Source organism: Larus michahellis, chromosome 6, assembly GCF_964199755.1.
Source record: "Larus michahellis chromosome 6, bLarMic1.1, whole genome shotgun sequence".
NCBI lineage: Eukaryota > Metazoa > Chordata > Aves > Charadriiformes > Laridae > Larus > Larus michahellis.
This window is the reverse complement of record NC_133901.1, coordinates 37,614,749-37,642,694: the sequence shown is the minus strand read 5'-3', so window position 1 is coordinate 37,642,694 and position 27,946 is coordinate 37,614,749. Positions and strand designations below refer to the sequence as shown.

The 27,946-nt window shown below is 38.4% G+C and overlaps 1 protein-coding gene across 9 annotated transcripts; it reads right to left on the bottom strand.

The window, feature by feature from the left end:
• Positions 1 to 8: 8 nt before the first annotated feature.
• Positions 9 to 27,766, bottom strand: RUFY2 (RUN and FYVE domain containing 2). 9 transcript variants are annotated; one of them, XR_012587708.1, is made up of 19 exons: positions 27,575 to 27,665; positions 24,795 to 24,968; positions 24,194 to 24,311; positions 22,547 to 22,648; positions 21,155 to 21,278; positions 18,940 to 19,001; positions 18,272 to 18,337; positions 16,436 to 16,505; positions 15,149 to 15,250; positions 14,245 to 14,361; positions 12,944 to 13,111; positions 11,379 to 11,476; positions 7,258 to 7,377; positions 6,363 to 6,489; positions 5,334 to 5,463; positions 4,645 to 4,739; positions 3,600 to 3,648; positions 2,518 to 2,595; positions 9 to 1,715 (listed from the first exon to the last, which is right to left on the bottom strand). XR_012587708.1 is itself a non-coding variant. In XM_074592525.1 (18 exons), the coding sequence occupies exons 1-18, from the start codon at positions 27,576 to 27,578 to the stop codon at positions 1,572 to 1,574; spliced, it is 1,821 nt and encodes a 606-aa protein (XP_074448626.1). In that variant the 5' UTR covers positions 27,579 to 27,766; the 3' UTR covers positions 9 to 1,571. The 9 variants fall into 9 exon arrangements, 6 of the variants coding, with proteins under 6 accessions (XP_074448626.1, XP_074448623.1, XP_074448624.1 ...); XR_012587707.1 differs by lacking the exon at positions 6,363 to 6,489 and adding an exon at positions 3,897 to 4,091; XM_074592525.1 differs by lacking the exon at positions 6,363 to 6,489 and having other exon boundaries at positions 27,575 to 27,766.
• Positions 27,767 to 27,946: the final 180 nt, after the last annotated feature.

The following is a 27,946-nucleotide window of genomic DNA, read 5'->3' as shown; positions in this document are numbered from 1 at the left end:
CCCACAGCTAAGTTGCAGATCAATTAAATTTATTTTTTTTCCAAAAGCTATTTACAGATTTACAAGATGTGTTTTGTATTTTACAAAAAAGTTACATCAGGTGATTTTAAAAACATTTCTCTTTACAAAAGCTACATAAGCAACTACACTGAGGTGGTCAAAAGAACAGCTCTATGAGCTTTTAGAACATGAACTAAACACCTACCCTCAAAGGACAACGCTAAGCTAAACGAAGCGCAAGAACAATTAAAAGACCAGTTTCAAAGCCTCCCTTCTCCCGTTAGGAAGCTCATTCCAAGCCCCCGGCTGGAGAAACCACCAGGCCAACAGCTCTGCCCACCAGCACGTGGAGATCGCAGGGCTGGAGCCCATCGTGTGAGCAGCTAAAGACAAGAGGGGAGATCGGTGCCGGTGCAGTGACGTGGAAGCGAGGACAATTTATCAACGGATGTATTTGTATTTGCCTACGGGAAGAGTAAGGATTTACATTCCATCAGGAGTTACCACAGAATATCAGTGCGAAGAGTGGTCAGACCTAGATGTACTCAAAAGTGCTTGGGGAAAAAAAAAGTTTAGGAAACAACTCTGAAAGTCTGAGAAAGATGACGACAAAATAAGGAAGAATCTTCCTGTCCAACACAGGAGGGACGCGGTGCCCAGTATTTAACCCTAGTCTCTTTTGGTGGCAGACTCCCTCTGCTTCTAGAGCTGTACAGTGACTACTCCTACAAGCTCGAAAGCAGGACTTCCATAAAAATAATGCAGACGCTTGTTCAAGGTTACAGACAATGTGAGGCAAAAATTTTGTGATGGCCATCCCTTTTAAGGGAAACACAGATATGTCAAATTAATAGCTAATTAAAAAAAAAAAAATCATTCAGCAAAATTCACCTTCCTTCACGCAGTGCCTCGAGGCACCGTTTGTTACCTGTCTGACAACAGCTCCCCTTACGCCTCCGGCTACAGAGTTGTCAGTGCAATATCCTTGGGCGTATCAAATCTTCATAATTGGGGGAAGTAAACAAATACGGTATTGGGCAACAACTTACTGGACCACTGCCTTAATTGCGTTACTTTTTTAAAATACAATTTAAAACTAGCTACCACAGAGTTTTGCTTCACAACAGCATATCGCAGGCACGTTCTGCAGCACAATTAGGTTGGACTTGCTGCAGACTAGTCTGTAGAAGCGGGTAAGTGTGTCATCTTTCAAGATCATCATCACGACAAAGTTACTCATCAAATACTGGGTAACACTGAGTCTCCCCCATAAACTGCCCTGCGTTCTCCAAAAGAGCTTCGGAGCCATTTGTTACACGAGTACTGTCATCCGTATTCTTAACACGTGCATGTTCTGTCTTTGGGTCCCGTGTTCTCTATCTGTTTCAACAGGAAGCAGCCAAGTAACTCCTCCACCACACCTTGAAAACGCAACTCTAGACTGCTTACCTGAAATTCTGGAAATAGTGCTGCACATTCTTTAGTTGTTTTTGTTTTAGTTTTGTTGTTTGTTTTTTTTTTTACAAGATTACCTAAATACCGAAAGGTAATAAACATCTTGTAAAATAATCTTATGGCACATTAGAAGAGCACCTCTGTATAAGTATTGCATGGCAGGAATCACAGACCCGAACAGGCTTTGGTGAAGAAGGCAGAGGCAGTTCATTGTCAGAACAGGCGTTACAGAAGATCTCACCACAGTTTCTACAATGATGCTAAATAAAGGGGGGAAAAAGGAGAAAAAAATTTAAAATTTACAATGGAAATATACTTGGTAATTGGATACCAGTAAACAATATACACAGAACAGTCTGAAATGCGATTCCTTCCACTTCTTTGGTCTGAGCACGGAATCAGTCTTCAAAAAATAATTAATCTAAATCCCAACCTATGACGCAATCCTAAGGTTGCACCATAAATAGATAGATGGTCTGTCCAGGACCGCATATTTTTATTTCTATGTATGTATATGTTTTACAGATTTTGTTCAATCCCTGGATTAAGAACACGCTCTGCTATATAAAAATATAATATAAGCAATGATATTCAAGAGACTGGATAATTCTGTGTGAGGCAGCTAATTGAGATTTAACATAAAAAGGTAAAACAAAAATTCCTGCACACATTAATAAAGCACGGAAATTGACATCACATTTTACTTTAAATGTCAATAAGCTCGTAATTGCTTTGTCTATTGTATAAAAAAATGCCATAAAAAGACTTCCTTGTGTCAGATTTTAACAGCGCCAGAGCTGACAAGCACTGGAGATGCTGATTTCACGAAGTAGGATGAATAATTTGAGGTAGGTTCCTTTGTGGCACTTCACCAAAAGACAGTGTTTCTTTTGAAATGACGCCCCAGCTGCATTGTACATATCAAAGTACTAGAAAAGACATCTCAAAAATAACTACGCGTTCGTCTGAGCGTTGACACTTCATGCCGCACCCCTAAGATAATTAATGTTTTTCTCATAATACATGTAAACAATTTGGGAGAAATTTTGTTAAAAGTTTTACCTTCCTTTTGGAAAGAGAAAATTCCTTTTCACATAACTTGCAATGTGTAGCCTCTTTGTCCTTCAACCAAACCTGGCCCTGGAGAAAAAAAATATCGTAACTATATGTATCTGACGAAGTTAAACTTTGATTTCCAGTGGACAAGACAAATCAATAGCAGTACATTTACTGCTTGAATTGCTCAATGCCCTGAGACCAGCAAAATGTCACAAAGACACTCTAAAGCAGTACAAATCTGCTCCAAAACGCTGCAAAACCTTACGAGACAAGACAGAGCAGGAATAGGTGCAAAGAGAATATGCGTGAGGTAGTAAAGCTGGTCACTGGCTGAGCTGGGAAAAGCAGAGGGTATCCATGTCTTGGAGCTGAAGCCTGTTTCCCTGCCCAACGCATAGGAACAGTCCCCAAGATGCAGGGAAGCAAAAAAAACAGGGCAGTGTGAAGAACAGTTAATTTCCTTCTGTCTAAACCAGGAATCCGCTCAACAAAACCACTTCGCGCACATGTAAACAAATTGGAAGAAATTCTGCTAAAGTTCTACCTTCCTTCTGGAAAGAGAAAATTGGAAATTTACTTGGACTGAAATAATACGCATGGGGACACACCATGTGATCAAACACGTGCAGACACAACCTCTGCTCTCAAGTGCTCCCGGCATAACTCTTAAGAAAGTTCCAAACCTCTTGACATTAAAGATCATATTTCATCAAGTTTGGTGCTACAAGTTCATTTAATTCCTAGGGTAATTAAATATTTATTGATCACTGAGAAGTAGCACATAATTTAAGATCAGTTGGCAACATATTCTGTCCCAGATAAACTCTGCAAAATATAGAAGGATGTACCAGCGCAAGAAAAGCATCAAAACGCATAGCTGTACATCAAACAAGAAAAATCAAAAGCAACTGAGTATCTTTTTCCCCTGAGGCTACAGGGGTTCTCTCCCACTGGAGGAAGTCATACAACAAGTTTCCTCTGAATAGCTGCTGTTGGAGAGAAGTCTTCTCATTGACGCTTACAAAATATTTCAAAAGGAACAGTCAAAAAAAAAAAAGGTTTTCTTTCCTCCAAATACTACTAACCTGCAAGGCTTTGTTTGCTTCTTTTATATCTTCTATTTTCAGCTTTGACCTAAAAAATAAGATAATGCTATTTCAAACTTCTATATCGTCAGTTACAGTCTAATAAGTTTAAAAGTTATAGGTGAACTTTAAGTTAGTATTTTACATTACAGCAGCATCCAGGAGATGCGATCAACGTCACGCCCTGCTGTACTGAGCACTAGACAAAGACAAGCTCTCTCCAAAGAGCTCAGAATCCTTTCAACAGCTCTAAATTTGCTTGGGGTTCTGTGGATAAGGGAAATTTGTACCAAATACCTAAAGCTAGCGCACAGCGTTGGTACAAAACCAGAATTTAAACTTCTGGACGTGAACACGACCACACGATGTCATTATGGGGAAACCAGCCTCCCCACAGCCATCCAGTGCCAACCCACTCAGAATGGGCTGAGTCACAGTACGCGCACGAAGTTATTCTACAGGGCACGGAAATCCACATTAGTCACAGCAAACCTACTTAGAAGACAAGAGAGCATTAATGAAACTTTAACAACATATAACAATAATGATAAGAGCTGTGCTCGGAGCTTGTTTGCTCATTACAGTCTGAAGGGCCTTACATCCTCTACAGACTTTATAACAACAGCCTAGGATTGTCCTACATCTCCTCAAAGAACAGAATCCATGAGCACGCATCCTTGCAAAAAGATAAGCGCTGTCCTGATGGAGCCAGAGCTGTTACCTTCTACTTGGGTTCTTCTTTGGGAATACCACAACACGCAAACCAGCCAACTGTTTTCAATGCGAAACAACCCATAATTCCCCCAGGCCCTTTTAAACTAGGATTTTCTGTTTAGAGCACTGCAATTACCCAGGAGTTGACAGCTAGCCCACCAACCAAAACCAAAAATAAACAGACCTGACCTAACTGGACATATTTCTTTTTGGTAACTGCCTAGGTAATATCACCATATACAGTCTAATTCACATGCCCACCATCCTATTATTTTTCTTAATTCAAGTCTATATGACAAAAATAATCATTATCATGAATATAAGAAATTACTCGCTCAGCTTGGACGCCAGTTCTTGGAGAGCGGCTTCTTGGTCTTGACATACCCTTTTCAGTTGCTTGTTCTTTTCCTGAAGTTTAAGGAACTCCTTAAACCAAAAAAAAAAGAAAAAAACCAATAAACTGAAATTATTCTCAAAATTGTATTTGCCTACTGCCTAGAAAACTGCTACTACCCAAAGCTGGTCCTACTGAGAAAGCCAAGTGAATAAATGATCCATTACACTCTCTATTAAGATTCCCAAATCCAACTTGAACACAGCAGCAACTCAGGATTAAACACTCTCAGACCCCAAGAGACGAAGCATTTTTGTTTCTGCACTCCTCTCCAGGAAGAAAATAAAACTGCCTGATTGCAGAGAGCAACACCACTATATGGCCATGTAGACCACGTCAGACAGAAGCTGAAACGCTTTCTGGCCTACGATGAGAAGATGGAGCCTTCAATACGACTGAGAAAGGAAAACGAGGATTTCGTTTTTCCTTATTCAAACCACTGAGTTCTGACCTGAGGACTAAATGGAGAGTAAAATCCCATTTTTTTCTTAATCTATTTGCGAGAATACATTAATCTAATCTTTCTTATCTACTTCCAGAAATTCTTAAAAATACCATGCTTAAATCCATAATTAACTTTGCAGCCAATTTCTAAATTACTAGTCAAGTTTTACTGCAGAATTTACTTTTTTGAGGTTAATTATTTCTTGGGTCTCTATTCTCAGATGAGATACAGTTTCCTTCTCCTTTTGAAGATCATCCTCTAAGGTTTGCCGCCACTCTTTTTCTATCTTCAAATCTGTTTCCATCTGAAGCCTAGAATATGCAAAACAAAAAAAACAACAATCACTGTGCACAACAGTATCATTTCTAAAAAATAAAAAATGAGTTTATTTCTGGGTGCAATATACATAATAAACAAATGATCAACTTACACATTTTCTAAAACAGAAATAACATATCAATATCATAATATTTTACACATCAGTTTAACAAATAAAACAAAACACTGTCACTTAGAAAAATAGTTTTAAAAAGAAACATATTTAAAGGACCAAGAATACGGCATCATTTTGAAGAGCTGACCTTTGCAATAAATGAGCAAGAGAAGATTAACCACAAAATTCTAAAGTATTTTTAAAACATGCATAAGGGAAAACCCCCTTAACCTTACACAACTTGTTTGCAAAATAAAACCAACCAACCATCCAACCACGCTGCCACCGGTGATGCAGACAATGACTGCACGTATCTCTGGTGCTCATCAAAGTTATTTAATATTACACCCTTAGATGTGAATCTTCTATTTTAGATTACTAAGGTTTACGGCATTTTGAACAGAATTGAAAATAAAGGAGGAGGGACTTTAAATTACTATTTTTATTGAGCTTCCCTACATAAGTGAGGTTCAACATAAAGAAGGATTTTATTAGTTTAACTGGAGGCCAGCTAAAGGAATTAGGGCCACTCTGATGGAAGATTCACTCTAGCTGGAATTTCACTATCAGTTTCGCAGAAGAGTTGGTGTTTAGAATGTTCCAGAGAAACCAAAGGATGGAAGCACACTGCTCAACCTTCTAGATCTAAATTGTGCCAACACAGTAAAAGAGGAAAAAATCTGAGAGTAGTCATGCAAGGTTTTTTTGATGGAAAACCTGTATCCACGTTAATTTTCCTGTTTTAAAACCAAAACCATTTTTAAAGGAAAGACTTACATTTTGGGACACTACCTCAGCATCTGGCTGGAAAAGATCAGAAGTGAACATGACCTTGAGGTTTCAGAATTGCAGAATTCTAAGGCTGGGATCTGAACTGTTCTTTTGCCAAAATCTGCAAAGATGACTGTGGTAGTAAAGTGAACATTTGTCATGACAGTTAAACAAGTTTATTAACATTCAGAGTTGTAGGAGATGGTGGGCAGCAGGGTGGGCTAATAATTGGATTGGAAACCACTAATTTTTAAGCCCCAATCCTTGTTGTGCTGCAGATTTGCAGTGCCTTAAATAATTTACTTGTTAACTTTCCAAACAGGGAAAACGCCTGCCCTTACAGGGAGCTTTTTACATTACATATTTACTTAAATCAGTACTGAAGCATTTAACAGGGGAAAGGGTAGAGGGTTGGCTTTTATATTACTTTTTAGTATTTATTATTCCAGCGGATTTTTATTTTTTATTTCCTGCACAGTGGTAAGTTAAACCACTTCGACCTTATCCATAAGCCTGATTAATTAAACTATTCTTATGCCATTTCTGTTTAAGTTTATACTACTACATACTTGTGGGTTTTGTTAGAAGTGTGTATTATTACTACTACTACACTATGTATTTTCCCCCACTTATGACCATTTCCTTGTGAATTAAGCTGGCACATTTAGAGAAAAAATAACGCTGTTCTTCCCCTCCTTTCAAGCTGCACAGCATTTTAGAGGCACCCAAAGGTAGCTTGACCTTCTTGGAATGGCATATTTCCTTCCACCTTGCCAGTACCTAACAAAGATCTTGGGTATCTACATTCTATCGACAACCAGCCTGTACCAAGACACAGGGCATACTGCAATGTAGAATGTTTACTGATGTAGATTTTTCCAAACAGGAATGATATACTTACAGCTGTTTCTCCTTCTGGGAGAATTCTTTCTGCAGACTTTCAGATTTATTCACATATTCCTGTTTAAGTTTCTCATCCTCGGCCTCAGCCTCCGTTTGAGCCTTCTCTGCTTGCTGCAATCTGGTGTAATTCAAATCAACTTTGGGTAAAACTGAAGCTAGAACTAGGGTGTAGAGGGTGAAGAAGACAAATAAAAGAAAAATGGGGAAATAGAAACATTTCTAAATAAAAACAAAGTTTGGGGGGAAACTCACAAACTCAAACGAGAAATCCATACAATGCCTAGAGAACTAGCTCCTGGTTTTTTTTACAGTAAGAGAGCAATCGCTGTTAAGTAATCACTGTTTTATTTTATGCTCATGAATAACAGATGCCAAAGCATGATGATACATATTTTAGAATTGAAGCATATACCTTAATGCTTTTTTTTTTTCCTTTAGCATATGTTCATGTGTTATTTTTGGAAGCTTTTTTTTGTTTGCTTTTAAAATAAATCCCGTAAAAGTGCTTGGCTTGTACTAATTACCCATTAAGACAGGGCAGAGCATGTGTTGTGCAAAAGCAGCTCAAAACAATTCAGGCGTAAGGCTGAATACAGAGCATTGCAATCAGACAGCAAAAAACTTAACTAGCCTAATACAACAAGACAGACCCCGACAGGTCCCACTACATTTACAGAACTACCTCAACTACATCATATTATGAAATTAATTTAAATAATCTGTATTAAAAATAATGCATTCTTACACTGGTTAAAATAGCTCCATACTATAGACAAAATAAATTAAAGCCATTAATCAAGAAGTGAGTGATTGGGTTTTTTTTTAATTCAGTCTTTCCTTTCTGAATTCCAGGGGTTTGTTTCTGCTTCAGCTAGCACTCCCCTTGGAATCCATTAGTTCACTGGGGTTCCTCTCTGCTTGGTCACCTCTTCAGTCCAAAAAAAAGATGGACGGAAAGTAACAAAAGCGAAGGTACTAAAATGGAACTTGTGCTGTTATCATGGCTACACCTGTCTTGATGAAAAGGCAGGAGAGCAAAAGAGCCTGTAAAATACCACTGAATGTCCCCACCTGCTGCGTCACATTTAACAAAACTGTTTCAAGGGCCTCTCGGGTAAGCAGTGGGAGAAATCTGTGATACTCCCTGTGCTTGATTTCTCGTTTCCCAGCAGCTAGCTGAACACAGAGTAACTCACAACTCCCAGTGTCAGCTAAAAAGAAATTAAGTCAGCAATATGTCTACATTTGTGCTTCTACTGATGAAGTTGCAGCAGCAGGAGTTTTCAAAAGCTGTCAGTAAACAAGTGAAAAAAAGACTGGAATTAAACTACCTTATAAAGTGTGTAGCATCTCATTCAACTATAGCAGTTGTTTTAAGCATGTTCCCAGTCACATCTGCAATGATAGTGCACAGAGGGCCAAAACATGTATGGAACGGAGAATACTGTGAAAAAGCACGGTCAACTCACTGGGCAAAAGAAGCTGAATGAAGCTACGCGAGACAGTAACACAAAAAGCAAGTTAAAACCCTCCCTAAATCACACATTAAACTGCAGCGTAGTTTCCACAACCAAGGTAGGCAGGGAGCTTGCTACCCAAGAAACATGCTAGCCAACCCAGGCTACAGCACCATCCTCTAGAGTAGTCCCAAGGCTAACTGCACCACTGCAATTCAGACAAATGCTAAGCGGGACCGAGTTTGCAGCAGATTTGTGATTCAGATGATGCTGAGGCAGATACTTGTTTGCATAGATGACCGTGAGATGGTTAACGCTCCCACTTCTGCTATGGTTTACTTGTTGTTTTATTCAGTGTTTTTGGTTTGTTTTTTCGTTGAGGATGGGAGATATTTCTTTTTCTTTTTTAGTAGCCAACCCATGTTAAAGGCTCTTTCTGATTCCAAACCAAGGAATAAGGTAATACATAATCACGGAGTAGAAACCCTTTCTGTATTACTGCGTCCTGCCTCCACTTGCGCAAACTCCTCTTCTGCTGAAAGACCCTAAGATTCTTCTCCCAGCCAAATTCCCCTCCACGCCTCAGAGCAAACAGTGGGAAGCACATCAAGGGCAGCCAGCAGCTAAAATTCTCTTATTTGTGCAGCGCAGGCAAGCAGCAACACATGGCAGAAATATGAGTTGTAAAGACTGCCTAATGATGGGTGGAGGGAGGGAAAAGGGGAAAAAATGGGTTGGGCAAAACCACAGGTTATGATTACAGCGTAGACAAAGCCACAGACAGGCAAGATCCTTAGCTGACAAACAAGTTAGACAAGTTCCGGATCTGGGCCCTGAATGTAAATCCTGTTTATCACTACAATTTCCACTGTAGCCATCATGGTGCTGCTGTTCTAGGCAGGACTCACAGCTATAAAATTTGCTCAAGCACACGCTGCCCTCCCTCCCTGTCTGGAGCCCCATTCAGGTCCAGGCTCCAAACACATCTTAACTCCGTGAAAATATTTCACCCCGTATCACATCAGCAAAATGGAATTGTGCTTTAGCTGGTTTATCCCCAAACCCTGTAATTCTTCCACTGTACATACTGAACATATATGTTGACACCACCCTCTTTTTTTACATATATTGTTCTGACATAGCATTCAACCCCCATTCCCCCAGACTCCTGTCATGCTGTTTAAGAAAACAATGCTAGTTACAAGCCAAAAACCCAGCGGAGAGCATGCTTTGGGGATAAATTCAGCCTAAAAGTGAAAGAAATAAGCAGGGGAGAAGGGAAATACTAATCAGGAGGGCTACTTTTTAAATCTATTGGTACCATAAAGAATAGGAAAAGCCACAAGATCAGAAACGAATGTCATAAAAAAGTACAGTCAAAGTAAAGATAGCTAACCTTTTAAAATAAACTTTGTTTGACAATTAAGAAGTGATTAAATAGCATTAGAAAACTAGCTTACATTTGCTTAATAATAGTGCAATAATTTAGTTGTTTTTTTCTTTTTTTTCTTTTTTTTTTTTTAAGAGGGGTAAAGTGAGATCGGAGATGATGTTCTTTCAGAAAACAAAATAGAACCCAGCTACGATCAGTTACAGTGCAGGATTTCTAATACCACTTTATATTTAAAATTGTAATTTTAAAATTCTTAAGGTGTATTTTATCAGTAATCATTTAAACACAACAGATCTGAAGGAGCTTTCAGAATGATATATCTTTGACAAGTTTATACTGGTGCTGAGCTTCATTGCTGGCACATTTGACGAATGACATTGCAATAGTCCTAGTTTGAGTTAACAGATCTTTGTCACTTCATGAATGCAGTGAACAAAAATCAAGGACAGATGAAGGCAACAAAATAGTAAAAACAAAAATTGGGATAAAGGATAAAAAGAAAAAGAAAAAAGAGGAAAAAAGGATGTCAATAAAAGAATATTCATGTCACTATTTTTTTAATACATAACCATGTTTTTCATAATCAGATTTAAATGAAAAAAAAAAGACATGTCAAACACCAACATGACAGGGCTTATGGATATGTTATATTTTACAATTAAAAAGATCAATGTTGCCTATAGGCCACTAAATTAAAACATATGAATCACATTTTAATATTATGCAATACATGCAGTCTAACCATAATGGAAATTCATGTATTGGAATTTTAGTCTTTCACTTTTCAACCTTTCAGTGTAAAAGCTCATTACATCATGGAAAATAATGGTACTTCCAAAACAACGGGCAACAATTTTAAGAGCTTCAGCAAATACAGTGATCCATGAAGGCATTAAATGTTTATATTAAGCACATGCTTAAGTATAAGCAAGATTAATGCTTTGGTTTCTATTGCATTTCATTCTTGGGGTGAAAAAAAAAAAGAGAGGCAATAATGAATCAGAATTTTGAAACAGCTGAAAGAACAACTTTTGGTATCAGCACAAAACCCTAGGACCAGAAGAAAGATGGTGGAGGAAGAAAAATGAAAGATTAAGTTTCTATTTAAAATAAGTGTAAATCAAACAGTAAAGCACTAGTTAAAGTTTCAGAAAGGTTCTTTGTAAATTTTCTAGTTGAAAGTTACATTTCAGTGGCAACTGTGTAGGAATGCAGTAAAATGTAAGGGGATGGAGAAATGACTGAAGAAAAACAAAGATGGGCCTGTACCTTTGTTCTAGTTGTTTCATAGTTGCATTAATTTGATTGGTCTTATCCTCTAATCGACCAATTATTTCATTCTTTTCTTTCATAGCATCTTCAGAAACCTGTGTTACAAAAAAGATTAAACTGAAGTAGATACACATTACACTGTTACCTCATGGGGGGTTTTCTTCAATATCTGAAAGGAAAAACGTTAAAATGGCTTCAGGTTTTGATTCTTTTTAAACATTCCCATCTAAAAACTGAAGTTGACTGTACTTACAATGTTATGCGTAGGAAATCTGTAGTTTTGTACTTTGCAAGTGTAGATGCTATTTGATAAGTATATATTTTTGATTTTGTTTTCCTTTCTTAGTTTGCAAGTCAACTTAAATTCACTGATCTTTTTAAGCAGTCCATCAGAACCTTACCAGTAAAGAACTAAGATGCCTGGTCCTGGAAATCCCTAATGTTCTCCAACTCTTAGCAAACTACCACAGGCGCCTAAAAGTCTTTTAAGAATTTTACTAACACATTTCACAATTTTGATTGCCTGCAGAGCTGTTACAACCGCAGCCTGACGATCTAAATAAAAGATAGAGCGTTATCCTTGCTATACAGATCAACGCTATCAACCGGGCCCTAAACAGCAGAGATGGGGCATGACTAAACTGTTCTACTGTGCCCAGGAAGTGTGTCTAGATGCCATTAAGTGAAAACAGTGTTACCCACAGTCCTCAGAAGTACAGCTTTAAAAGGAAAAGAAAACCCTACAGATCCTAACATACTGAAGAACATTCTCTTCTTATTTTTCTTTCCAGCTCCGCTTATATTTTGCTTCCTCTGGTCAAGTTTCCTCACAATTGCAGGGGAAAAAGTAGCATCCTTTGTCCGTCATCTCAATTATCTCTCTGCAGCATTCTAATATTTTCCCCCTTATTCTGCCACAGATTTGACTGATTTATTGTGCTGGTTTTGATAATTTATTCCACAAATCAAATTTATGTTCTGCATAAACAATTCACTGCTGAACTTCCCTGGTGTTTGGTCATTTGTTAACTGCATGTTGGATCTCTGAGACCCATATTTTCCCAAAGAAGCATTGCATTGTTACAGATTTTCTTAATTTGTTAAACAAAAAACAAAAAATTGTAATTAACTTCTACCATTTAACACAACCTTGTTTTCCAAATGCCTTTCCTTGCTTTCAAAGAAAGTTCAAATCTCTGCTTTAACCCCTCACTACGTGCCTATGTTCTTGGGTTTTTTTATACAAAACAGGCCACAAAGTGTCATTATCACTAGATAGACTATTACTCTCTGTATTCCACACAGCATGTTATTAGGCCATGATCTTATTCTCATGTTCTTTTCTTCTATAAACCCACTAACATTAAGCGACTGCCTTGAGAACTGCTTTGTGTGAAATCGTGCTTGCATCAGTACTGTTCCAAAACAACAAGCTGACCTAAGAAGCGGAGAGAAACTAAAAATCAAGGAAACAGCAGTATTTAACTAAACAAAATGGTAACGCATCTCTCTCACTCCTATCAAAGCCATTTCATCAGTTTAACAGCAGATTGTTCCTTTACCTGCAGCTTTTGGTACATTTCCATGTTAATTGCTTTAACTTCATCAAGCTGCTGTCGAAGGCCTATGAGGGTATCCTGCTTCTCATGGATGTCCTTCTCCAGCAACTTCATGGCAAGTTCTATCTCATGTTTCATACTAACTTGAACCACCAGCTCATTCTCCATATCCTGTAAAACACGAACACAATACAGCACAGACTCTTTAATAATTATGCAACACGTTATCTGTTTTGAGAAAGACAAAAGCTAACTCTAACAGAGCTGCAGCACCACCTATTTCACCACTTCAGAAATTCTGTCCCTCTAACTCTGCAAATTATCCACTACATAAACATTACACTCTCATGTACTTAGTGATGCTTTTTTGTTTTTTTTTAAACTTTGGGAGAAGACAACTCACATTATAAGAAATTACCCTGCCAGTGTTGCACGAAGAGTTGCCTAAATACTAATTACAAAAATAGAACTAAAGGATTCTATTTTCACAAGAAAGGTTTAGCCTACATACAGAGATACAGTATTGCTAACAACTTACCTAAAAATTTCTCAAAGAAAATGTATTTTCTTTACTATGCTTTAGCAACATTGCTACAGAAATACTGATGTATTGATCGCTCTGTTAAAAAAAAAAAGAAACTTTTTTGTACTGTGTCCAGCTCTGGAGCCCTCAGCACAAGAAGGACATGGACCTGTTGGAGCGGGTCCAGAGGAGGGCCAAGATGATCCGAGGGCTGGAGCACTTCTGCTGTGAAGACAGGCTGAGAGAGTTGGGGTTGTTCAGCCTGGAGAAGAGAAGGCTCCAGGGAGACCTTAGAGCAGCCTTCCAGTCCCTGAAGGGGGCCTACAGGAAAGCTGGGGACGGGCTGTTTGCAAGGGCATGTAGCGATAGGACGAGGGGCAATGGCTTTAAACTAGAGCAGGGCAGGTTTAGATTAGACATTAGGAAGAAGTTCTTTACAATGAGGGTGGTGAGACACTGGCCCAGGTTGCCCAGAGAGGTGGTGGAGGCCCCATCCCTGGAGACATTCAAGGACAGGTTTCATGAGGCTCTGAGCAACCTGATCTAGTTGAAGATGTCCCTGCTCACTGCAGGGGGGTTGGACTAGATGGCCTTTAGAGGTCCTTTCCAAGCCAACACATTCTATGATTCTATTACAGGTGGTCAGGGAAAAGGTGATTAAAGTCAACTAAAAGCAGTACCTAAGATAAGCAAAAGCCAAACTAGAAATACTTATATACTGATTCTTCTCAAGCATAATCTTTTATAGAAGTGCTGTGTAATTCTAGAAAAGAATACTTACTTGTCGAAGTTGTGATTCTTCTCGAAGCTGTCTACGTGCTTCATTGTACATTTCATCTAAACCCTGCCTGGAGTGCTTGTATGTCTGAAGTTCTGCTTCAACATCCACTTTAGTTGCCTACAAAGATAGAGAGAATCTATCTTTCTTCATCACAAGTTCAGCAATTAATAGCATAAATTTAACACTTGTAGGGGAATAAAAAAAGCTTAAAAATACATTCTCCAAGCACAGTACAAACAGGGAAAGAGCTGTTTCTGCTATGTGGTCATCGGTTTTAGAATGAGAATTGACTAAATCTAGCAAAAGAAACATCTCTACTGCAGTACAGTCCTCCTCCAGTAAGTCACTCTATTACACATCTGTTTCAATACTGAGCAATCCAAACACCTGCTTAATCTGTGCTTTTACCAATTATCCTGCAAAACATATACAGGAAGTTACCCAAGGACCTACAGATCACAGCTTAAAGAAAGTTCACCAATTATATAGGCAATTACTCCAAATGACATTTCACGTAACGAGGTAAGTCAGAATAGACAGCCAACAGAATTTTGCCTACTAAAACATGCACTATTCCGACAAGATTTTCAGATAATACTGCTTCAGATAATTTAGCTTACAATTTAACAAAAAAAGGAAAAAGGGAAGAAAAATAGAATACTAGGAAAAATGCTACAAAATTTACATATGGTTTAAAACAACCTTGTGTGCTATAATTAGATGTTTATGCCATTATATAGCTTCCCAGATCTAACATTTTTTTCCCTAATAAACTTTCCCTAATAAAAGCTGTTTTAGATTTGGCCCAGCTACTGCTGGCTTCAACTTGCAATGTAAGAACATTCAAATGACAATGAACCACATGACATTACTATCTTAAATATAGTAAAAAAACCTAACATACCTCCAGGTGATGCTGTGTTTTCATTAAAATAAGGGTATTTTCACTCCTTAATTGATGGTTTTCTTCCTGAAGTTTAATTATATTGTTTTTGGCTATCGCTAACTGGGGGGAAAAATAAAAGAAAAAAAAAAACGGAAAAGCAGTGTGACCACTTTTGTGAGTGGAAATAAAGAAAAAATGTTCTGATGAATGCAAACCCATGACATTCTTTGCCCAATTCTTGTAGTCTACCAAACAGAAGTTTAATTCCTTTTAAAGGAAACATAAAGCTCCTGGTTTAGTAACGAGTCACTTTCATTACACAACAGCATGCCTATTCAAGATACTTCATTATTTCATGTCTGGTAAAGAATACGCTTTCTTTTCATTGCTTCATTATGACTGCAAGACCCTCAATTCCCTTTCTTCACCCTAAATTTTTTCTTTCCGTTTGGATTCAAATATATCTAGTTTTGCTCTTTTTTGGACATCTTAATATATCATAGGGAGCAATTTACATAAGAAAACCTCTCCCAGATGAAAAGAAAACATATTTATAGAAGAGAAAACATTATAGCTGGGCCCTACAATATATACCTTAATGTCAGAATTATAAGCCAGCTGATCAAAATAAAATAATTTTTAAAATAAATGTCTTCCCTCTATCTGGATACATTAATACCCATAGTTAGCCAGCTACCCCTTCCACAGCTGAATGCAGACATTTAAATTTTCCACTTCATTAACTATTTCTCAAGCAGCCTGGATAAAAAAAGATAGATTATCCTTTCTCTTATATAGCTAAATATATTGTAATTTAGCCACGCATCAAAGATAACCGAAAATATAAAATGTAAGTACAAAACCAGAGCTAGGTAAGTCTAAAAACTGTATATAAGCACATGGTAAACAAGCAAGAAACAATCCTTTGGCTAAAGCTGAGAACAATAACAAAAACTGCTTGCTGAACTACTTTCTGTCTCTTTGTAGCAACTGGTGTTATCCATTACAGACTAGTCATCTGCACAAAATCAGACTGACAGCTGGCATTAAGAAAGGCTTCTTTCCTGTTTTTGTTCAAAGTGGGAAATTGCAATGTCCTACAGAATTAATTTACCGATGCTGCATGCTACCCAGCCAAGCCGACTTCAAATCCCTACAGCTACTGTATCTTTTCTTCAAGCCAAAATAAAGGTATCCGAACATGTCATACAAACCTCATGTAGACTAAAATAATTTAAGTATACTTATAAAGCTAGCATTTGAGAGTAAATAATATCTATTATATATTACTAAAAAAAATAATACCTCTTCGATCAGTTTAGTGTTTGATTTCTCTAGCGAATCAACTCTTGCGTGTAGACTGCTAACTGTGCTACTGAAAGAGAAAAAGAAAAAAAATTATTCAAAATTGCATCAACACTTATTCAACCAAGCTCAAATGCTTCAATGTCAGGTACAACGATTATTGGTTAAGCGCTAAAAGGTCTGCTCCCATTATTTGAGTTTCTCCTGAATATAAGAAAATTAGTCTCCTTCACTGAATGTTTATACACTTCTTTCCAACTCCCAACGTCATCCCTGACATTTAAACTCCTGGATAGGAGTAACTTTACATTTCTCCCTTTCCTTTATCCTCACAACTATAATGTATCCAAATGCTTAATCAGTTCACTTAAAAGAGAGTTTGCAATCTTCTTGAGGTTTTTCCCCCCCACCCCCACAGAATGAAAAATGTTCTCCAGGTTCTCTTCCTCCAAAATCCATTTCTTTTATAAAATTAATTGCTTTCCTGCATTTTTTGAGATTTCTTGATGCTTCTTGACTGCATTTCTAAGTCTCATCAGATTTTTTTCCCTTTTATTACTCTGTGGTTTTTTTATCTTATCGAACTACATCCAGGCCTCCTCCATTACCCGATTGCTCATTTCTGCTGTACGCACATTTTTTAGACTGCACTTTACACACAGAAAACCCCTATTCTGTAACATCATTTACTTTTCCATGTATTTCTACTGTGGTGTCCTCAGAAGTTATCAGTGCAATAAGAAGGGCAAGGCAAGGAAATTAATACGTTCTAGGATGTGTGGAAACAAACAGCTGACCTGAAATAAATGAGGAGAGTTGTTGAACCACTGGTTTGCAAGTAATTCCATGCATAAACCAGTGTACAGGGACATATTCTATCATCACACAAACACCACTATTCTTAATTGTGATAGCTCTTTTCTCCTCCTTAACTTACTTTCATTTTGCTCATATTTAACGCATTCAGTTACTGTGTCCTGTTGAAGGCTTCTGCTCAGTGACTGACACAATTTCAAATCAGAACGTCTTTACGCCAACAGTAGGCATATAGTAACTAATGATCAAGATGACTAGCATTAAAAATGAAAAAATGTGATTACATTTCAAAAAGGGATCAAGAAGATCAGCTATACTACAGATTCTACAGAAGTAGTTCTTTGTGGGTTTGTTGTTTGTTTTTTTTTTCCTTTTTTAGCCCCTTGCACTGTTTAATTTTGTACAATACTCCTCAGAGAATTATAATCACTATTCCTCTATTTGTCCAGTAACAAATACAGTGGTGGACTAGGTTTGCTCCATCCAGCAAAGTAAGGGGGAAAGGCTGCTTTCCTGAAAACTGTTTTGACAGGAACCACAACCTACACTGTATAATTAGTTTCCAGCAAGCAATGAACCTATTCAGTTTTGGTCGTAGGCATTAAAGCTACAATCCAAAATATTATGAAAGGCAAAGTAACAAAAACATGCGTATTCACCCAGAACACTCAATAATACTTTTTGAAAACTGTTAAACAGAATGCAGTTATAATCCAGATCCAGCTTTTCATCCCTGTGAAATTACGAATCGTGAGGACCTTGATCAGTTTTGACCTGCTGTTTTTTATTTCTTTGAAGAATAAAGGTTCTGACTGAAAAACGAAAGCATGAAAACTGAGACATCCTGACTCTCTCCAGAAAAGTGTATCCTTTTCAACTTCACCACATCCTTAGTCTAAACATGAAGAATTTGCACCCCTTTCTCTGAAGTTCTCTTTCACCAAGTTGTGGTACAAAAAGAATTAGAGGTGTTTTAGCTGTAAGCCTGGACTTCTATGCTTACTTCAAAGGCATACTTACTTCAGTTGTCTGTTCAGTTCTTCAACATAATTCTTTTGGTCCAAAATTGCAGCAATCTGTAAATTTCTAAAGCAAGCACATAACAAAATTAGCTTTAACAGAATGATGTAGTGATCTATGTACTGAAAATATACATATCTACCTAACATATGCAAAAATCCATCTTAGTTGTGCTTTTTTAAAAGAAAGGAAGCAACTTCATCTCACAATCATGAAGTCAATAACTTACATGTTGTGACATCAGTGAGAGACCAAAAAACTCAATGCTTTAACTGCAAACAATTTCTCTACATGAAACATAACAACATATACAGTCTCAAAAGAAAAAGGATATTTATTTACTGCGCTGTAACCCTGGTTCTTTGAAATACTGACTAAATCCCAAGCTAAGGGCTTAAAGGTTTGCAGCTTCTTTTTTTGTCACTGCCACCTTGCAATCCTCCAATACTGTCCATCAGGTAAAGCAGGTGATGCTGCTGAGGTTTGCTTCAGAGTGCAAATATTTGTCCAGCTAACTAGTAATACAGAACAACCTAGCATACAATTTTTCTCAACACTGCAAGATCAGAAAACTTTAGGGAATCTGACTTATTTCTACAAAGAACAGGGCACTGGTCAAGAAATCATTTGTTAACATGCAAAATCTGAGGTATTTGGTGAGGACATACCTTTCCTTACCCCCGATGTCATCATCACTCTTTAAATACATAGAGAAATCGATCACCCCAACCTAGGGGAAAGCAAATGTACACAGTTTCACATCATACAAGTAACTGCTGTTGATATTCACGGTCTTGTATCTACATAATTACTAAAACCTCAGTTACATCAGCTTTTTTTAAGACTGGTCAAGTTTCAGCCAGAAGCTCAGAAAACTGAACCATAACATTTTAAACAAGTTTGGTTTGTTGTTTTTTTTTTTAAGGTGTAGTCTTACCTTTGAACAAAATTAACAACGTGTCAGGTACCAAATCCCAAAGAAAAGATGACTTCTTACCTCTGACTGAGCTTAGCCGAGACCTTACAAGAAGACTTTCATTTGGGGAATTACCAGATACTACTCAGCCCTACCACTGATTGAGCAGACTTGTCATAATTTGTCTTTAGTGTTTCACGTTATTTCCTATCACAGCACATCTCCCAGACTGATGTTTCCTCCGTGTTTAGCTTTTCAACATTCCTTGCCAAATAATGCTACCTCTCCATACTTGCTGATTCCCAGGTATGCCAACTCAACTGCATTCTTTTTTTAAACCTTCTAAATCTGAATCTAATTAATTTATTTTCTATTCAATTGTAATTTAATCATATATACTATAAATAACATTACCATGAGTTATGCTTCCAACTCTACTCATGAACCTCTAACAAAAGTATTTAACCACATTTGCTTTCCCCAAACCCTTCCTTTTTGGTGTCTAGCAGCCTCTTCACAAAAGTATTTTGATTTCTCTGACCTACTGCTTCCTTCTTGAGCTCCCTTTAGCTTTTGAATACAAGCAACTTGCTAAGTCTATCGTTTCCTTGGTTGGTACAATGCTTTCCTGTCAGTTTCCTATGATGGTCTTTTACTCGTTCTTTCCGTATCTTTTCTGAAAAGTTTCTCCTCCAAAAGCTTTTTAAAAAATATATTTTGCTTATTAAAGCAAAACACTACCTCTATAAACAAGTAAAATATTATCTCTATAAAAATTACCTTGTTTTAATTCTTCCTGTGTGCATGCACACATTTCTCCACTGAATAACATTCTTCTAATACACCAAAATTACGCTTCTGGATGCGACTTCCATCATCCTTCAGAAGTTTCTCTTTCTGCTCAATACAACTTGCTTCTCCTGGCTTCTCTGAGAAGGTGCCTTATTTACACTACTCTTCACAAACAGAATCACCCTAAAATGTCATCTGGACAGCTAATACTAACTTCTCAAATCAAGTTTTATGTCCCCTCATACATCAAAGCCACCAAGTGACTTAGATAACAAACATAAAGCTAGCAATAGATTTTGTGATTTATAATACACACGTATCATTCTCAATACTAAGAAAAGCATGTTGATAAGTCTTCTATAATTACAGACCTTTCAATATGGTATCTCCTGGTATGCAAGATCGATGCCTAAAACATTAGCTAGTAACTAGAATAAACAACTGAAGACAGGTTAGGCCTATGATTCACATTCTTTGCCATAGAAATTGCTTTTTCCACAAATATATGCTGAAATACAGTAAATAATCACTTAAACTATTACGATTTTTTTCCGCAAAGAAGCTGGGCAAAACCAATCATGACTGAACACAGCCTATGTTTATTTATAAATGCTTGTGCATCTGCCTTTAAAAAGAATTGGTCAAGATTTTCTTGGAAAAGATCAGAGTTCAAAGTCAAAGCACTTCGCAAAGGAAGAAGAATTCTAAGTCTTGTTTTGCAGACTGAAAGCAGTCACCCTCTTACAAGGTCTTTTATTACACACTATGCAAAGCAAGTTTCTGTTTCAGGTGCTTGAAACTTTCCTATTACGTTCCAGAACAACAATAAATGAACAGAATGGGATAAAGAGATCATGGAAATATACTTTTCCCGCAAAGAAAAAGGACAACTTACCCAATTAAGATGGAAAGAACTCTGCATTGCTAATATTGCATCCATTTGATGACAAAGCATAAAACTTTACCCTTGCACTCTGACAATTATCACTATCTAAAGGTCTGACCCAACTGATACTGAGCTTAATGCAACAGCCCCCACTGATCCAGGAGCTGGATCACACACTAAACAGTCTCTAGTAAGATATCTAACAGGTCATAACTCCATAGTAACAAAATTCACTGTACATAAAAGTCTTATGGATTGCACATACATTACTTTACCTGTAATGACTTACTTGTGAATCTAAGTCTTCTCCCTTCACACACAGGTTAGCGTCTATCACATTTAACCCAACTAATAGCCCAACAATAACCGCTCCTTCTTCCTCCATCATTAGTGCATGATACTCATAAAATTCACTGTTAAAGAAGAAAATTGCATCTTATTGGTATATTCAGTATATTTATATGCAATAAATTCATAACAAGTGCCATCTAAATCTGAATTGTTTCTCTTATTTTAGCCTCACTCCAACATCTTTAAAGATGAACTGTGTCTGCCCATACATCCACCTCATAAATATTTAAAAATTGAAAGTGCATGGTTTGTCTCAGAGGCTATTGCAAGCAAAGATACTACCCTTGGCTCCAGAAATCTAAGCCACAAGCTGCTGGAGGGCTGGCAAATCTGGGGGACAAGACTTATTTGGACAAAACTCTTCACTTGCTATTAGTTACTTTTGAATAGAATACTGCAGTAGATGGATGTTTGTCCATGTTGAGTCAAACAATTCTTATGTTGTTCAGAAACACTAGTGAATGCAAAGGAAGAATGGTAAAAAATTTACCTTGTGTGAAAAAAGGTCTGGATTTTAATGAACACATGTTTGAAATTAAAGCAGCCAAGTAAGAGATTAAATCAGTAAGAGAAGAAAACAGAAAGGGATGAAATACTAAAAAGATTTTTAAAAGAAAAACACTCCACTAAAAAACAGAATACCAACATTTATTTCCTCCTCTTTGCATTTTTTAAATAAAGTTTTAGACTCTGTGAAGCATATGGTGCTTTCGACGGAAAAGTCCGTAGCATTGAACACCAATGTCATCCTGACACACCAGCATTATCTAGGCATGCAAGAAAAGTCTTAAAACTATGTATAGGTTATAGAACTTAAAATTAAGACAACAAGGTTTTTCTCCCTTTGTGCTTCAACTACCCCATCAGAAGTTATACTAGAAGAGAGCAATGCCAGTTTTAGGACTGTGAAAGGAAAGTTCAAGGTAATCATCCTCCATGCAATGGTGGCTCTGCAGGAAACTATGCAGGGGGTGAATCTGTCTCCTCTCCAGAGGTTTCTAGTCCATATTCTGCACCGTGCAGCAATGCAGCGGGAGCCCTTCCCCATCACCCTCACCTATGAAAGAACAGTCAGGAACATTGCAGAAGAGCCCCCTATATGATGGGGACGAAACACCTCTTCACCCATCATCTGGCCCTCAAGCTTGATGAGGCAAGTGGTGGTTGGTCCCTCTACCCTGAAGACTGGAAAAAATCAGCCCAGAGGCCAGAAGCTACACATTGCCACGCTAAGGATACATTAAAAACTAGCAAATAGAAAAAGTTGTTTTTTTCCAGGAGACTAAACCTCTGAAAATCAATTATAAACAAAATCAACTTAATTGTTTACCTGAGAAGATCTCTCTGAATGATTAAACAGCGAAGATAGTCGGCCATTTTCTTCTGCATTAGTGCTAAACGTAACCAGGCCCGGGCACGGCCCAGCGGCGTTCTGAAAAAAAAGAGCATGAAGACAAATAGTCCCAAGTGACGTTGGACTAGATGACCTTTAAAGGTCCCTTCCAACACAAACTATTCCGTGATTCTATGAAATCAACAACATATCAATTAATTCACTGTCTTAAACATCTTATCAGCCGATTGGTACAGCAATTGGTATTTTTGAAAGAATAGTTTAAACTATTGGTTGAGCAATGCAGTTCAGGAAGCTATAATGTCTAGGCTTTGACTCCAAGCTTTGGGTTAATATCAGAAAAATTTTCATCAACTCAGCTGGGCTTGGGAGCAGACCCTGGAAAGAACAGGAATAGAGAGAGCACAAGAGCCTGACAGTAAAATTCACTGTTTTGCTCAGAGAATGAACACATGCAACACTCTACATGCTGTTGTATTTCACTGTGCTTTGTTTTCACACAGCTTGCAGCATGCAAAGAGTTTTTAATGGTGGTGCTGTTTTCCTATATACATCTTCTTCTTAATCTGATAGTGCCTGAAAAGATAAATCTTGGAAGTCCTCTTTCTAGCTGAAGTAAAAAGTCTGCAACAATTCAGGCTCCCTTCTGCGACTTGCTTATCAAGTCTTCAGAGGAATTGTCAGAAAAGTAACAGAATGTCCATTACAACTCATCACGCAAGCTTGCTTTCCCAATCGTGGTCTACACAACGCGTACCAAATTCTAGCTTTAACTCATACCTGTTTACAAATTCACTGGTATCTTAGAAAGACAATTAAAAAAAGATGAAAAAGTATGTAACTGGCAAACATTAGTATCCATCAAATTAACCTTTAGATCCTCCTCTTCTAGTGCTTGCACATTTAGAAGTGGTAAGCACATAAATGCAAAAAAAAACCAAAACAAAACAAACAAAAAAAAACCCAAAAAACCCACACAGGATAGGAAGAGTGTAACATACCTGGCAAAGAGTATTATTTCATCTGGTCCCATACGAGAGTAAATAATAATTTATATACCTATGTGCTTTACATAAGGTCTAAAGCTATAAATTATAACCCTTATGCTGCCATATACCAATCACAACCCTTTTGGAATTTAACGTATGACCAATTATAAAGCTAAATACAAAAGCAGAGTACAGAGGAATGGGAGGAGATTTTAGTTCGCAGCATAAATTTACATTTGAGAAGGATGCTACACACAAGCACCTGAACAGCTGCCGAATAATTTCCTCTTCAGTATGTTACCTTTTTTTTTTATACAGCCTCTGATGACTAGACTCATGTGTTTGCTGTGGTTCTAGACCGCAGACTGATACACAACCTATTCCTTTTTGCACCATTTTTTTCCACTACTCAGAAGACTTTTCCCCCAGGAACATCAGAAAAGAACATAAAAATACTACTTTTTGAGCTGTTTTGTGCAGAAGATGAAAAGCTAACAAGATTCACCTGTGCCCTCCCCTAATATCATGTGCTAGCTGTTCAAAGGTTGTTTAATGCCAAATGAAATCACGAGACATCTGTAGATTCTCAATCAGATCCTTTATTTTCCTGCTGTATTTTACCAATAGTACTTACTTAAGGCCAGGCAAATCTCTGACGCTTGCCGCTATTTCCTCAGCTTCTGGATATAATTTCTCCACAAGTTCCAGAGGACCCCAGATGGTTTTATTGTAACTTAGAAAGGATTTTCTTACTAGGAAAAGAAAAATTAAGTAACGGAATTAATTTAAATTACTGGAGTAGCTTGCTTCAAAACAGCTGGTTAACTGCTGAGCCTAGACTTCCAGAGAACAGATAACTGCAATGCTGGTCAGTTCACCAGTATCCAAAGTCATCTTCAGAATTATTTTACTTCGGAATTACATAAAACTGCTGTGCTAGAACAAAATAATACAAAAAACTATCTAAAAATACAAGCTACATACATACATCCCGTTGTGGTAATCCCTGGACCACTTACAATACACAGTATACAAAAGAAAAAGTTGGTAAATGTGGAAATACATGTTGCGAAGTATTAATGATGACACTATTAATTATAAAAGGTGACAGTTTACAAATTTTCTTCACTTCTTAAAGCAACATAACACACTTCGATTTTACCTCGTTCAAGAAAGAAAGGAAGAAAAGTAGCATGTTTGGAATAAGAAATATGCAGCTAGAGCAATTACCACACCTTTAAGGCCATGCTTCAGGCAGTGCTCCATGACAACAAAGAACTGCTGCAAAGGTGGGTAGTCAGAATCCAGAGTGCGGCCAAAGCTCAAAGCAGATTCAATGAGTCCTTTGATACTCAATTTAGCCATGTTCAGTAAATTTGCTCTTTCTACGGCTGTAGGGTCCTTTACAGCTAAGGTAATACAGCAAAAAAAAAAAAAAGTTATGGTTCACGTTTTAGAGGAGATGCAAAATAATAAAATCCTTCATGGCCACTTTGTTCAAAGAAAAATTTATCTTAATCTAGATATACTCAAAGGAATAATTTAGTAAATGCTATAAACCACCATGTTATAGAAAAGCACCCACTCCAACAAACACCCTTACGGATCTTACATTGGTTTAACAGGAGAATGAAAAAATGAGGCCGGACATGTCAGTTCTCAGGCACCGTGTTATCTCAGTACATCTCGGAAGCAGTCGGTAACTGTAAATTAACACAGGCATCCATGCCGCACTCAAAAGCTCAGCAATGACTGCCCTTACCATGAGATCAAAGCAGCATTCCTATTAATGTAAGTATCTATTTGGTGTATTATAGTCTACCTACAGAAACAGACATCATACTTCTTATATATAATCACTTTCCACTGTAGTCTTAATTTCACAGTGACAAATCCACATGCTTTCCTCTGTAGGCTGTACGTAGTCTCAGCCAGTAAACCTGGTGCAGTTTCCGGAAAATATTACATATTACATCAGTTTCTCATATAGCTAAAAAATGTTTTCTACAGATGAAAGGTTAAGAACCTAAGGTTTTGTTTTAACTTAAAAATGTTTTGGGTAGTTTTACAAAATGCAAACTACAAAAACACATTCTGGGATTAAATCTCGTCAGTAAAAAACCCATAGCTCTTTAAAATCATCTTAATCTGACAGAATGGACAAGGTTCCTCTTCTTCGAGCTCCTGCTAACTGAAACCAGAGTGTTCAGGAGATTCTTAGTTTATTTTCATTTGTAATGAAGCAGTTAAAACATTCAGGCCACCCTCTGTTTTGACAAACTGAAACAGAGACAAAACAACCCTCTGTTTATTCACCATGATCAAAGTAACTTGGAAAGAAGCAAAAAAAGTTGATGATTTACTGTTTCCTGCAATTAACTCTAACACATGAAGTAAAAACCAAACGAAGAATACAAATCATCTTTTTAAGACCCTGAGTCACAGATGTCAAAATATCTATACAGATTTGCATCTGAGAAAAAAACATGAGCTGCTTCCTTTGCAAATTTGAGTATTGGTGTATGACCTGATCTCTTTGCACATGAGAAAGCACAAAGAACTGTATACATTAAAACCAAAAACCCCACATCATTCTAACAGATGGACACTTTCTCAGTTCCTCCAACAGCAATGAAATGATTTGTCTCATTTCTTGCATACCACGGTTTTAGGTATTTAGGTAAACTTAGAAAATTACTTTCTAATTTTCTGTATTCCTAACTGTCTGTCAAATATCAAATTACCCTACTACCACACAATATAAACTATCTCAGTTTTCTAGAAAAAAAAAAAGACTGGGATGATGTGCCCAAGATAACCTTAAAAAGCACTTTTATATTCTCTCAGTTTACCAGCACTTCAACAGAAAACATTAAGAGACAGCAGAAGACACAGCAGACAATTAGCAACAGCGCTCTGGCAAAAATTTACCCAGTTAGTTAGCAGTCACAGCTCACTAGTTTGCCACCAGGGACTGAACCAACCCTACCGAGAGCAGCACTAGCCTGGAAGAGATGGAGGCTTGCAACAACAGGAGCATTTCTGCTGGCAGAACTCACATCAGACCTCCTGCTTTCTTATTAGGTTGCTATTGACAGTACTAAATACTAATGTTATTGTAGAAAAAGCCATGTTCAGGTGGCTTCAGGTGGATAGCTCTCCCTCCCTAGGTATTATTTCCCCAAAGGCATCTTACAAATTCCTTTTTCAGGTGACCTCATTTTGACTTTTGGAGCTGATCCTCCCCACAGAGAGAATTCCACCTCTACTGTCCCTTTCATTGTCAGCCCTCTTGCCTGTTTTTTCTGAGGCAGAAACGCATTTTCGGTCTGTTCTGAAGCTTGGTCTACCTGCATATAGCCATTTTTCTTTGCTTGCTTCTTAAAAAAGAAAAAAGATTGAGAAATTCACATAGCATGTTTTCTAGTAACTGCAGCTCAGGGATCGGATGGGGTGGACTATACATTTGTGGGCAAGATGAGCCATGAAGGGCTCTTCTCACCCCAAGGGGACTGTTTGCCGGTGGCCCTGACATCGCCAGAGCCTGACTAGCAAGAGACAGTGTTCCTCTACCAGCCGAACCCTTACTGTAAACAGTATTTGTGTAAGAAAAAACAAAAAAAAGAAAGAAAACCACCACAAAACCACACTGCACAAGGTCTCCCTATATCTCCCAGCAGCAAACAAGTCACCAGCACAAACCCCCAGCCTCCCCAAGGCACGGCCCCCCCCGGCACACCGCCCCATCTCCCTGACCTCCCTCCCAGCCGCAGGGAAGGAGGTTAGGGGAGCCGCCAGCGCCCGGGCGCCGCACCGCCTGACAGACGGCGGGGCCGGAGGCCGCCCCCCGCCCCGCTGCCGCCGCAGCGGACATTTTGCCGGGCTGCTCCCAGCCGCTACCGGCGGCGGGACTGAGGGGCGGCGGCCGCCGCCAGCCCCCTTCTCCCCCTCCGCCGACCCCGGCGCCCCCCGCCCAGCCCAGCCCCGCTCCCCGGGCGCCGCGGCCGCCGCTCACCCATGGCTGGAGAGGAGGAGCCGCCGCCTCGGCCGCTCCCTGCGGGCCCTGCGGCTCCTCCCACCCCGCCGCCGCCCGGCGCCGGCCCCTCCGCCCGCGCACCACAGCGCCCCCGCCGGCCGGAGGACCCGCCCCCGACCCGGCGGCCGCCGCCCTTCCAGGGCGGGAGAAAAGTGTATTTAAAGGTGGAACAGGCCCAAGAGTCAGGCTCTGATCCTTATAGTCCGGCATCGAACTTCCTTTTTTTTTTTTAAGAAGCCCTGCAGTGCTTGGCCTCTGGCTGTATGTTTGCCATCTGTATCAATGACTGCTTCTGCATTAGAAAGTTGTTCTAAAGGCAGGAAAGTGGAAAAAAGTTATTCTTTCCCCTTC

Coding starts and splice junctions, on each gene's coding strand:
- RUFY2 (XM_074592525.1), bottom strand. Junction 19,002..21,154: donor GAGAAGACTTAGATTCACAA/GTAAGTCATTAC, acceptor GCTTTCCCCTAG/GTTGGGGTGATCGATTTCTC. Junction 14,362..15,148: donor AAACACAGCATCACCTGGAG/GTATGTTAGGTT, acceptor CTATCTTTGTAG/GCAACTAAAGTGGATGTTGA.